The sequence below is a fragment of the Podarcis vaucheri genome (assembly GCF_965113315.1).
Source record: "Podarcis vaucheri genome assembly, chromosome: 1".
Taxonomy (NCBI): domain Eukaryota; kingdom Metazoa; phylum Chordata; class Lepidosauria; order Squamata; family Lacertidae; genus Podarcis; species Podarcis vaucheri.
Window position 1 is genome coordinate 31085659 of NC_138759.1, and position 12395 is coordinate 31098053.

Genomic DNA, 12395 nt, shown 5'->3' on the forward strand with positions numbered 1-12395 from the left:
AGGGGGCCCTCTTGGGAGTTCCTCTGCTCTCAGAGGCTTGGGGTAGCGGCAGCTTGGAATAGGGCACTTTCTGTGGCAGCCCCTAAACTGCAGAGCTCGGTTTCCACAGTGGTGTGTCCAACACCTTCATCATACAGCTTCCGGAGGATGCGGAAGATGCAACTCTTCAGCCTGCCTTTTGACACTTGAGGTGTATATTTTCAGGACTCACCTTATTTTTGTGATTTCAAGTTGTTTTAAACTGTTTTTGATACAGAGTTGGAGGGGCTCCTGGGGGCAATCTTATCCAGCCTCCTGCAATGTGAGGAATTACAACTGAAGCATCCCTGACAGATGACCATCCAACCTCTGCTTAAAAACGTCCAAGGAAGGAGAGTCCACCACCTTCTGAGGGAGTCTGTACCAGAGTTGAACAGCTCTGTCAGAAAGCTCTTTCTATTGCTTGGGCAGAATCTCCTTTCTTGTCGTTTGAATCCATTGGTTTGGGTCCTACTCTCTGCAGCAGCAGAAAACAAGCTTGTTCCATCTTCCATGTGACAGCCCTTTGGCTATTTGAAGGTGGCTATCACACCACCTAAACTACTTGAGCTTTCCTTCTCATTACGCCCAAGACCTTGCTCTCTCATTGAAGCAAAAGGGGACCTCTCAGGTTTCTGATATGCTTGGCAAGGGCCTCCTTCTCCTCCTCCTGTTTTGAGTTAGCATCACTCTGCGTCAACATGTGCAGCTCAACCCCAGGCACCAGCTGGGCGAAGTAACTTTATTCAAGGCACGGTCATAGCAATAAATATAACAAGAAGATACATAACTCTGGCACATTCCTAGAGGGCAACAGCCAAGGGAAAGACAAAAGACCAGAGCTTCCCAAAGACACCATACCCAACTCACAGGCACTTCGCCTCCATAAAAGAGAAGCGGCTAAGACAGGAGGCCTCGAGGTTTGCTACATTAGCATGTGACTAGGCAAAGGTAATTTCATAGGTTCCAAGGAGGGAGTAGTTAGGAACCGCTTACTCACGCTACAGCACTGGACCCAACCACCCCTTCCTCAAATGCAGCCAGATACGGCACTCAATAATAGGATGGGAGAAACTGTGATGGCATTCGTGCTGGATTAAGGTGAGTCACATTCTGGGGTTCCACACCTCAACTTCACTGCCTGTTTGTGAGGCATACGCAACCTTCTCCCTTTCAGAAATGAGCCACAGCGTTCAATGAAGTATTAACCTTTCCTCTCCTTCTGGCAGATGTGGGCCTGCTGCTCCCTTCTCTGAGGACTCGAGTGGCTCCAATTTCTTACCTGTGGGAAATGTTGAAGAAACCCAGCACAGATAATAGCATAGAGATGCCTGACTATTGATACTACATGAAAGAGACTCATTTGGATAAGGAAGCCCTATCCTCTAATACACCAGAAGCCTGACCCTGTGCATATTCACTCAGATGTTAAGTTCCACTGCAGTCAGCAGGGCTTCCTCCAAGTTACGTGGGCATGGCTTCAGATGTGTCATTAGCTCAGTCCTGCTGCACTGGAGGATGAGCAAAGCAATCTTACCAAGGCAGACAGACAGTACTTCATGCCACCTATTCACTGACATAGCTGGTGCTGGATCTTGCAGAATCACCAGTTCTGCTCACATCAAGTTTTCAAATGATTATTTTAGGGACAATATGACTACACATCCTGCAACAGACATGTGTGTGAGATTATTAGGAGCAATGATGTACATTACCAAATGTTGCTAAAGGCAGATAGTCCCCAAAGGGTACAGGAAAGGTATGTAAACTTATACCCACAAAGCTGGAGCCTTGCAATCCTGCCAGCTTCTGGAGGATGGGAGCTCACCAGTCCAGTTTCAGAGTGGTGTGTTGCCTTTATTTAAGCCAGTCCTCTTTTGTAACCACATGACTTAGTCCATGTGTGTACACACACACACCCTCTTCTGTGCTACGATTACTCAACATTCCAACTCTCTGCCTCTGAAACCTGTCACAGGCGACAGGACTGGCTCCTGGAACAGAATAACTAATACAGTCGCAGGCCACAAGCAACATCAAAAGGTGCAGACACAGTCTGCAAAAACAATTTACTGTCTCACAATTTTCTGCGAAACCTCAAAACACCAAGAAGACCGACCATTCCTCTTATGCATGTGCTTGTTTCCTCTTTGGACAGCTTCCAAGAACCCCCAGCCCCTGGAAAAAACATTTATTTATTTTTTAAACAATCCACAACCCAGTTTTTTAAAAAATGAATTTAACTCTCTTCGGTTAAACTGGAGATTGCTTTATGGCTCCCTGTATCTTCACCACTTGTTCACTAACATGTCCATTTTTTCCTTCGCCTGTTTTTTAAAAAGTGGGCAGGTGACTGTGCATGGCACAAACTGCTTCTGAAATTGAGCTGCTGCATTTACTACTACACTGAGGCAATAAACTTAAAGGGTGCCTTTTCTTTCCATAATAAAAGGCTGCAGTGTGGAGAATAACGCTACAGACTCTTTCGTGGCCGCACATGGGGGAAGCTAAAGCAATGAAAGATAATCTGTATTGCATAGATAAGGTTGAAGTTCACTCCCCAGTTAAAAGGATCTCAGGGTTGCCAAACACATTAAAAAAATTCTACATGGGACTACACATTAATATACTGTATTTTACTGTACGTACACTCAAGCAACATGGTGTTCATCCAGCAAAATAGACGTATCTCATCGCACCAGCCGACTGATAATTTGCCTGTTAATTCTTACATTGAAGGTGGGGATTTTTTTGTACTCTGCATGAGGCTCTGGAAACCACCTCTCAGCAGAGAGTTCTAGGCTGTACAGGGTTGACCGTGGCAAATTTGTGGTTGGATCTCCCAACATATTCCACTAAACACCAAGCAGAAGTGGTCATGAATTACCATACTTTTTGCTTTATAAGACTCTTTCCCTCTTAAAAAGTAAGGGGAAATGTGTGTGCGTCTTAAGGAGCGAATGCAGGCTGCGCAGCTATCCCAGAAGCCAGAACAGCAAGAGGGATTGCTGCTTTCACTGTGCAGCGATCCCTCTTGCTGTTCTGGCTTCTGAGATTCAGAATATTTTTTTTCTTGTTTTCCTCCTCCAAAAACTAGGTGCGTCTTGTGGTCTGGTGCGTCTTATAGAGCGAAAAATACGGTAGATTGTTGCACTGGTGGTGGTGTAAGCGTTTAACCTTTCCTTTCTGGGTGAACTAAAAGCAGAGTGACCAATTTTTAATTAACTAGTCCTAAGGAAGCCAGATGCAAAAGAAGACAGAGCCCCACAACCATTAATATCCGGACACAAGAGGGATTTCAGCAGCTCTAAGTTGCTGCACAACTCTTATAGGTGCCACTGTCCTTCCTCATTTGCATTAGGCTACTCTATTTAGTTTGCCTTTCTTACATACATGTGAGCAACTAAGCAAGAAACAAGTGGGCAGCTCACCCTAGAGACACAGATGTAGCCTAGCCTTTGTGCTGCCTCTGATGCTGGGCTTTTGCTTCATGGGGGCAGGAATGGAGACTTACTCTATGAAGTCCCTATGCAGCCTCTATATATTAGAAGGAATGCCGTGTTATAGGCATTTTTATCTGTGGCAAGGTGTATGAATGATCTTCAGCTAAGAAAAGGAAATTCTGGGAAGCAGATTTACCTGGGCATAATTCCCACTGCTTTTAATGGGATTTACTTCCTGGATAGTAATTGCAGGTAAGCTTCTAATATAAATATTTTTATTTAGCTATAATCGCAAGGTGCTTTTTCTGTTTCTCAAACAGCAGTGGGCAACCTAGATCTGCCCTGTTCAAAACAGGCCTTGAAGATGGAAACAGGGCTGCTTCTACCTTCTCTCCCGACACCTACTATGCCTTTTGACAGTTGCATGGACAGCAGAAATCTAAGAGGCAAACCTCTTATAACAGCAACAGAGTAGCTTGGGAACAACTTTCCCAATTACAGCACCAGCATGCTAGGAAAGTTTCACCCGCTTAAGAGCTGTGAGACAGGCAGTAATTCAGCGCACAGGAGTCCTGCTAGAAAAAAGGCATGGCAATTTTGATTTGTATGCACATCACCTAATACTTCTCCTTCCTGCTTGCTCTCTTGCGGCTTTTACTTAGCTCCTAAGTAAAAAAATTTGGGCAGCCTCATCCCAGGTTCTGAGCACAGCAGCCCACGAGAGAAATCTCACTCCATTGCTCCTAGGGACTTTGCAGAATCATAGATTAAGAGTCTCATGTTCTACGGACATGAATGATGGTGAAGCACTGATCTAATGGGCTAGTATATAATGCAGTTGAGCCAGAGAAAGTCCTATACAACAGTGGAGGTTTCGAAGTAAAATGGAGTCATTCCCATGCACAAGTCTATCCTGGCAGGCACACCTATCATTTGAAGGCAAGGGGGCTGGCCTGTGATATCATGCAGCCTGTGCACTGGCAGCTTAGAACATGCTGGTGTACAAATGGGTTATTGTCACAGAAGGGTCGAGATGTCCCCACTGCCTGCCTGCCATCCCACCCAGCTCTCAAGCCAGTGCCAAATTAGCTGTGGTTGTGACATAACCATATGTTTAAACTTGGATCTGTAATGAAGATGCTGAAAGTCAAGCAGGTGTGGAGATCCAATTTATGGAGCACAAGGGGCATATGAGTGATGTGTACCAAACCCGTAACCCTCCCCAGGGCTCAACCCCCTACAGAAAGTTATCTAGCCCCCTAATCAGGGCACTAGCTGTTCGTTTAGCTCCTCTCCCACACGTGCTCTCCTTTTGCCTTAAAAGTTTGACTCTACCCCTGGTTTCTAGGGGTTTGCACCAGATCTGGATTTATACACACAGCTCTGCTGCTGTCCTGTCTGGTTTGGGCTCAGCTTCTACACAATCTCATTCATCACCCCCACCCCACCCCGCCTTCAAGTTTGCCTTCAAACAAGGAACCAGGCAGTTTCCAACACGGTTGGAAAAAAGGTAAGCAAAAATCCGAACATGGCCATTATTCTGGGCATAAAGCACACAACCAGTCAAACCTAGAAAAACAGAGACAAGTCAGGCCTGTCACTTAGGCCACACTGAGAAAGAAAGTCTTTTTTTCAGAGGCAGTGAATTTGGGCAAAAGCAACAACCGCAGCAGCAACAAATGGGCATATAAAAAATGAAGCAGCTAAAGCACCTGTCTTTTGCAAATGCCCCTCTTGCACTCAGGAAACAATTGGGAGTTTGCTTCTGCAACAAATGCATTACACGGGCTGTGCAGTCAACTTGAATGTGTCTCGGGAGTCACCATTCTGCTCTCTACTCCACACACCCGCACCCAAATGTTTTATAGACAGGTTTGAAGCTACTGGGCGCATGATGCTATTTAAATCCAGACAGTCTCTTGCTCCTGCTGGTCTGAGCAGAGAAGGCTGCCCCCAATAGAGAAACATCTTCCTCTACCAAGAAAAGAATATAAATGAAAAGCAAAAATAGTGGAAGGTGAGGGAGACCAACTGGGGCAACGGAGAGAAGGGAAGATTTGTCAGAAGACACAAAAAGAGTCAAGCAATGGCAGTCTGTAGCCCTGCAGCAGAAGGATGAGAGGCAACATGTGGAACATGCTGCTGTTAAACAGCTGGGAGTAAAAAACTGAAGTAACACTGCCTACGCAGAGCCTCCCTGTTCGTTCCATCTCTGCTGGAGAGTTGAGCTGCCATCCCAACACTGTGGCCAAGAGAACTGCAGCACTGAAGGCCCATTGTGCATCAGCCCGAGTGGTTCTGGCCTAAGTAGCAAAGCCAGACCTTTGCTCAAAACTGGTTTACAGCAGGACTGATATGGCAACTCAGAGCAATCTAGGCCTTGGGACATAATGCTTCCCCTCCGGCACTCTTAATACTCAAAATGTTTCTCTGGTCTGTCTCGTCACTCTGAGAGCAGGTGGTCAATGATAGCGGGTTTGGTCATCCAGCACCGGCCCGGTTCTGTATTCGCCCTCCGTGCTCTCCAGCTCTGTTTCAAAGCTCTGCAGGCCTCCCTCCTCCATGTTCTCGGCTTGCTCCAGGCGGCTGCCCATGGTGCCGTAAGACTGGTGAGCTGGGGAGGCTGCTGGCGTTAGGCTTAGTTCTGGCTCCTGAAGCACTGTAGCCACAAACATCTACAACACATAGAGCAAGGAAGTTACAATTCCGAGGTCCTTTGCTTTGCATCTTGCTGAAAAGACAAATTTCTCCTGTAACTCTTCCCTTTTGTGAAAGGATAGTGACTGCAGAAACGCTGGCACGTGGACCTTGCCAGTCTGCATGAGGGAACCGGGACATTGCAAGCAAGTGTGCAAGGCCAGTAAGGGAGGCATACAGGAAATGGAAGATATACTTACATTTGAATTGGGGGTTGAAGAGATGCTGCTCCTTTCTGTATCGTTGAAGGCACCTTCAGATTGCTCAGACATCTGCTTGCAGGTGGAGAGGAGAATAAAGTTGGGCGAGGGATAGAAAAACAAGGATTGATGCTCGACCCGTAGCTCCCAAAATGGTGATTCTCCCAAAAGCAAGTGTTACAAACCTGGAGCCCTCCATATCTTGTTGGACTACATTTCCTATTATCTGGCTGGAACCAATGGGAGGGTCAAAACCTCTCCATCCCTGCTGTAGGTCAATAGATCATGGCTATTTTTGAGGTGGACGCCTTGTGAAAACACCCTCATGTAAGGGGATATACTACTGAACTTAGACTAGGGAGACCCCCCGGGTCAAATATCCACTCATTCACAAAGATCATGGGCTAAAACGCCTCACAAAATTATTGTGAGGACAAAATGGACCATACAGCACACATGCTGCTTGGAGAAAAAGTGGAATACAAACCCAAAAGGCACAAAATGAGCTGTCACTACACTCTGAGAATGCACTTCTCTTTGTTTTCAGGCTATTCAAGGGAAATTACTAAGATTGGGGGGAAGTGAAAAATAGTTGTGTGACTCAGTGTATTATAGTGCCTTTTGAGGTACAAAAATGTAACCCTGAAGAATAGTGCAACCATAAAGAGGGAGAACGAATGCCCCAAATAACCAGGAAACCATAAAAGGGGTACCCAGTAGTAACAAAGACACACAATGTAAAATATCAGCAAGACTTGCAGCAGCATTTCTTTTTCTGTTTTCTCGCTGATACTCTGAAGTCCTATGCAATTCCTTATTGGAGTCATCAGGATTCAATAAGCACATACATAATTCTTCCAAGATTAGACAGCTTCACCTACAGTATCCAAACCTGCTTGACAGAACTATATTCTTTTGGTCAGCATTTGAGAGTTGATTCCCCCCCTCCCCGGTATTCTGCGTACTCGTATGTTGTGTTTGTGTCATTTGACAGAAGGGGTGGGGCAGAGGTCAGTCGAGGTCTACTAGTACATCTCTGCCTGGTTTGTGGTGTATCAGCAAGGGTTTCCTGACTCTTAACAACAGCAACAAAACAACTTTCCCTGACTAAATTTGGCTGCTGAAACCAAGAATACTAACCAGGACCAGACTTTAGTCTGACAGGACTGTGAGATCAGTTCTGGTACCGAAGATAAACTCCTCCATTCAGAATGTGTTCCGAGGCATCCAATTCTCTATATGTATTTTCTAAAGTAGATCTGACAAGCATTTCACCTTTTTGGTAAAAGGTTTAATGCACGCATCCATCCATTTCAAAGCAAATGTATGTAGCGCAGCATTTTAAAAGTGGTTGTGGGTGGAACATGCTATTCTGAGAAGTGTGTACATGCATCGTAAATAATATTGTGGTAACCATCTCCCCATGCTTGGATTTTCCTCATGTCGCTCAGGTGACAAGTGGTCGTGAGCAAGTGTAAGAAACAGCACACAGTAAACTGGGCACATTCTTGCCTTTCTTACCTGGTAACTGGAGGGCTTCCTTGGATGCAGCTTCTTCAGACAAAGGCCAAAGAAGGAAGAAAGGATGCAGGAGACAAGGACCACGCAGGTGAAAATGGTGATGGGTCTGATGGAGCCTACAGTGTTGACAGACCAGGAAATGACATTAGGTCCCACTGCTTTCTCTGCCTACAATTTAAAGTAGTCTGCAACTCCTGAGACCCAAACCTGCTTTTGTAAGGAGCAAGGCCTGTCATATCTGGATGGTAAAGGTAAAGGTAAAGGTACCCCTGCCCGAACGGGCCAGTCTTGCCAGACTCTGGGGTTTGTGCGCCCATCTCACATCTATTGGCCGGGGGCCAGCGCTGTCCGCAGACACTTCCGGGTCACGTGGCCAGCGCGACAACGCTGCTCTGGCGAGCCAGCGCAGCACACGGAACGCCGTTTACCTTCCCGCTGGTAAGCGGTACCTATTTATCTACTTGCCCCCGGGGGTGCTTTCGAACTGCTAGGTGGGCAGGCGCTGGGACCGAGCAGCGGGAGCGCACCCCGCCGCGGGGATTCGAACCGCCGACCTTTCGATCGGCAAGCCCTAGGCGCTGAGGCTTTAGCCCACAGCGCCACCCGCGTCCCTGGATGATATCTGGATGAGGGCTCTCTAAATCACCAGTGGTGAATCTGTGGCCCTTTAGATGTTATTGGACTCACCAGCCCCAGCCAACACAACATTCAAAGCAACTTCCTGGGGGTAAATGGATGCGCTCAGTCTGGATACTACTCAACCTTTCCTAAATGGTTTCCTAAATGGTTGCTCTGGTTATCTCCCGCTTGGACTACTGCAATGCGCTCTACGTGGGGCTACCTTTGAAGGTGACCCGGAAACTACAACTAATCCAGAATGCAGCAGCCAGACTGGTGACTGGGAGCGGCCGCCGAGACCATGTAACACCGGTCTTGAAAGACCTACATTGGCTCCCAGTACGTTTCCGAGAACAATTCAAAGTGTTGGTGCTGACCTTTAAAGCCCTAAACGGCCTTGGTCCAGTATATCTGAAGGAGCGTCTCCACCCCCATCGTTCTACCCGGACACTGAGGTCCAGCGCCGAGGGCCTTCTGGTGGTTCCCTCATTGCGAGAAGCAAAGCTACAGGGAACCAGGCAGAGGGCCTTCTCGGTAGTGGCGCCCTCCCTGTGGAATGCCCTCCCACCAGATGTCAAAGAGAACAACAACTACCAGACTTTTAGAAGACATCTGAAGGCAGCCCTGTTTAGGGAAGCTTTTAATGTTTGATGTATCACAGTATTTTAATATTCTTTTGGAAGCCGCCCAGAGTGGCTGGGGAAACCCAGCCAGATGGGCGGGGTATAAATAAATAAATAAATAAATAAATAAATAAAAATTATTAAATGTCAACAAGCCCCAGCCTTAGAGGAAGAAGGTTCAGCTCAGGGTATGCTTGATGGCAGCCCTTGCCTACCTAGTCGGATGACGGAGAAGAAGAGCAGCCAGAACATGCAGAGGATGGGAGCCACCACCACCTGGCTCACAGCTGCCGTGTGGATGCGCTGGTTCAGTTTGGTGGGGATGTAGACATAGTAAATGTTGTAGCGGTCAACCATGTGCTTCAGCAGCATATACAGCAAACCTGGGAGCAAGAGGACAAGGAATGGTCAAAGGAGATGCCGGTAGGCAAGAAGATAGGGGGCTTGGTCAAGAGAGATTTTGCAGCAGACGATTCAGTGGGAGAGGCCACAGCTTAGCTAGTAGTGGGACACATGCTCTGCATGCAGGAGACCTCAGATTCAATCCCTGGCTTCTTCTGTTAAAAAGGGATTCCAGGTAGCTGGGCTGGGAAAGACCTCTGCCTGTGACCGCTGAGAGTTGCTGGCAGCCAGGAGTACTGGGCAGAATGGAATACAAATCCTGTACACCGGGCAAAGTACAAGCCCATAGTCATTTTCTGTCCATAAAGTGTACTTTGGGAATGGGGTATTATAATTCAATGTAAAAGAGCTAAAACCTAAATAAATGTAGCTTAATATGCATTATTTACACATTATTACATTATTTACACAGAGCCTCCAGCTGCTGTTGGACTACAACTCCCATCATCCTTAGCTAGCAGGACCAGTGGTCAGGGATGATTGGAATTGTGGTCCAAAAACAACCTTGAGACCCAAGTTTGGGAAACCCTGAGCTAGAGATTTGCTTTTTATTAAAACCAAACCAAACCAAACCAAACCAAACCAAACCAGACCCAGAACACTAATAATTCAGGGGAGCCTGGAATATCTTGGTGTGTGTGTTGGTAGAAGAACACAGGAAGCTGCCTTATAACTGAGTCAGAGCAGCAGCATCTACACCAATTGGCTCAGTATTGTCTCTACCAATTGATTTCAGCTCTACAAAGTCTCAGAATGAGTTTCCCAGAGACTGAATTTGGGATTCTGTGCGTGCAAAGCACATGCTCTACCACTAAGGTATGGTCCTTCCTCTTGTGTCAAGGCTACAGCCTTGAGCACAAATGCATAAAAACATCTAAGACAGGGGTAGGCATTATGGTGCCCTTCAGATGCTGTTGGATTACTCCCATCATTCCCGACTGGGGAAGATGAGAGGTGGAGTCCAACATCATTTGAAGGGCACCATATTGGCTACTCCTGATCTAAAGTTTTTTAATGTAGAACGTATGGCAGCCCAGTGTTTGCCCAGTGGATTGGAGTGCAGCCATGTGGATTTTGGTAAGGCTGCTTTTAGCTGTGAAATGCAACTGCATGGTAGCAGAGCCCCACGTTTTGCCCTGAATCCTATTAGGCAAACTTCAGCAGCTGCCCTGCCCAGCAGCCCCATCTCTACTCCCCATATCCTTCCCCATGCATCCTGAAATCTGACTAGGATATTGATTTTCTCAAGTGACTAGACAAGGACAGGAACTTTGGGGGGCTGGCAGAGATACTTACCAAAGGGGACAATAATGGGGCAGGTGATGCTATAGGTCATGACAACAGCAAATATACAGCAGGTCCAGGCATACTCCAATCCAAACTGGAACTCATAAGCTTGGTTCTAAGGAAAACACAGCAGCACATTTATCATGTTGTCTTCTACTTCATCATGAGGAGAGCTAAAAGAACACTTGTTGGCTGGGTTAGCACACTTAAAAGCCTTGAGCCAATATGATTTGTTTCCCTTGGCTACGGTTAAGCATTACATCTATGTACCTAAACCATGGTTAAGTATTGGCCACAAACTAGGATGCAAAATCATGGTTGAAATAGGTTGCAAACCCACTACATTGGCCTGCACAAACTGCTGTTGAGGCAGCTTCCCTGCCTCCTGAGCTTCTCTTGCCTGCAAAGCAACAATCAGGTTTTGCTAACATCTCCTTAGACATGCCCTTTACAAGCTACATCATGGTTTCAATGTTTCTTTGGGATGTTAAGCAGTGTTTAGGCAACAGTGCTAACCATGGTCAATGCGTTAAGCATTGTCTGCTCTGGGCCCATCAGAAGCCCTCTTTGGGTGTCTAATACTCATGTGATTGAAATTATGTCAAGGGCCTCTGTGTTGCATCTCCACTGCCCAGCCACACCACCCTCCACTCACAGGAGGAGGAAGTCTAAAGTAGGGGAGATTCCCTACATTATTTAGCATAATACACAACCAGGATTGTATAGGCAGGGTTGGGCACACAGGGAGCCTAGACATGTGTAAATCCCACTTCAGACCTTCTCCCTCCCCCAAAGTGTGGAAGGCAGTGGAGGCCAGCAGATGGTGACACAGTAAAAGAGGTGGGTCCAGCAAGTTCAACTCTCTCTTTGCCCCTTACATGATAAATATCATGACAGTGAACTCCCAAATACAGCTTGACTTTCATGAGATTCCTGCTCCATAAGAACCTGGGTCACTAGAAGCCTTCTCCCAAGATTGCTGTCCTTGTTTTCCAATATTATATCTGCAACAACAATGCACAGGCAAGTGCCCTTCTGTGAAAAGAGGAAGCTAAGCTTCTCAAGAAGTGAAATTTTGTTCTCACTCACACACTGCATAGTATGCAGCTGAAACACATAGAATATATATATAATCCTGGAGACTAATAAATCTCCAGGACTGAAGCTTGCCCTAAGTTGATGTTTCTCATAAACCTTTGGAGAAGCTGAACCTCAAGCCTGGCCATTTGTGAGTTTTTGGGTTGGGGGTGGGTGGCATTTCCACACCCTTACAGGACAGAGTTGCTCCAGAACAAAACATAACAAGAGGGAATCCCAGAGATTCACAAAACACAGAAGTGCCAATAGAACAGCCTTCTGGTCCTAAGACAGGATGGCATGCGGCTGAGTGTGAGTGAGAAAGTAATGAAACCGCAAACCCGCTTGATGTGGAGCCGCTCCGGTTCAGACTTGGCAAAGCAGAGCCGCGTGGCATAGACAATGAGTCCAGGGATGCGCAGCAACTCCATGGCTGTCCCAATCAGGCTGGAGGTGACAACATAGTTGACAAAGAAAGCACCGTTGTCGGGCAGGAAAACACACCTAGG

The 12395-nt window shown here is 46.7% G+C and overlaps 1 protein-coding gene across 4 annotated transcripts in view; it reads right to left on the bottom strand.

The window, feature by feature from the left end:
- Positions 1-722: 722 nt before the first annotated feature.
- Positions 723-12395, bottom strand: part of TMEM63C (transmembrane protein 63C) — a 35170-nt gene continuing 23497 nt past the window's right edge. For 2 of the 4 annotated variants that reach the window (XM_082232698.1, XM_082232696.1), the window contains 6 exons: positions 12228-12390; positions 10819-10924; positions 9336-9503; positions 7880-7995; positions 6359-6430; positions 723-6136 (listed from right to left, as the gene is read on the bottom strand). In XM_082232698.1, the coding sequence (XP_082088824.1) occupies positions 5924-6136; positions 6359-6430; positions 7880-7995; positions 9336-9503; positions 10819-10924; positions 12228-12390 (838 nt within the window). In that variant the 3' untranslated portion in view covers positions 723-5923. Of the gene's footprint in view, positions 6137-6358; positions 6434-7879; positions 7996-9335; positions 9504-10818; positions 10925-12227; positions 12391-12395 lie in introns of all 4 variants that reach the window. The other 2 variants (XM_082232697.1, XM_082232695.1) reach the window with 1 other exon arrangement.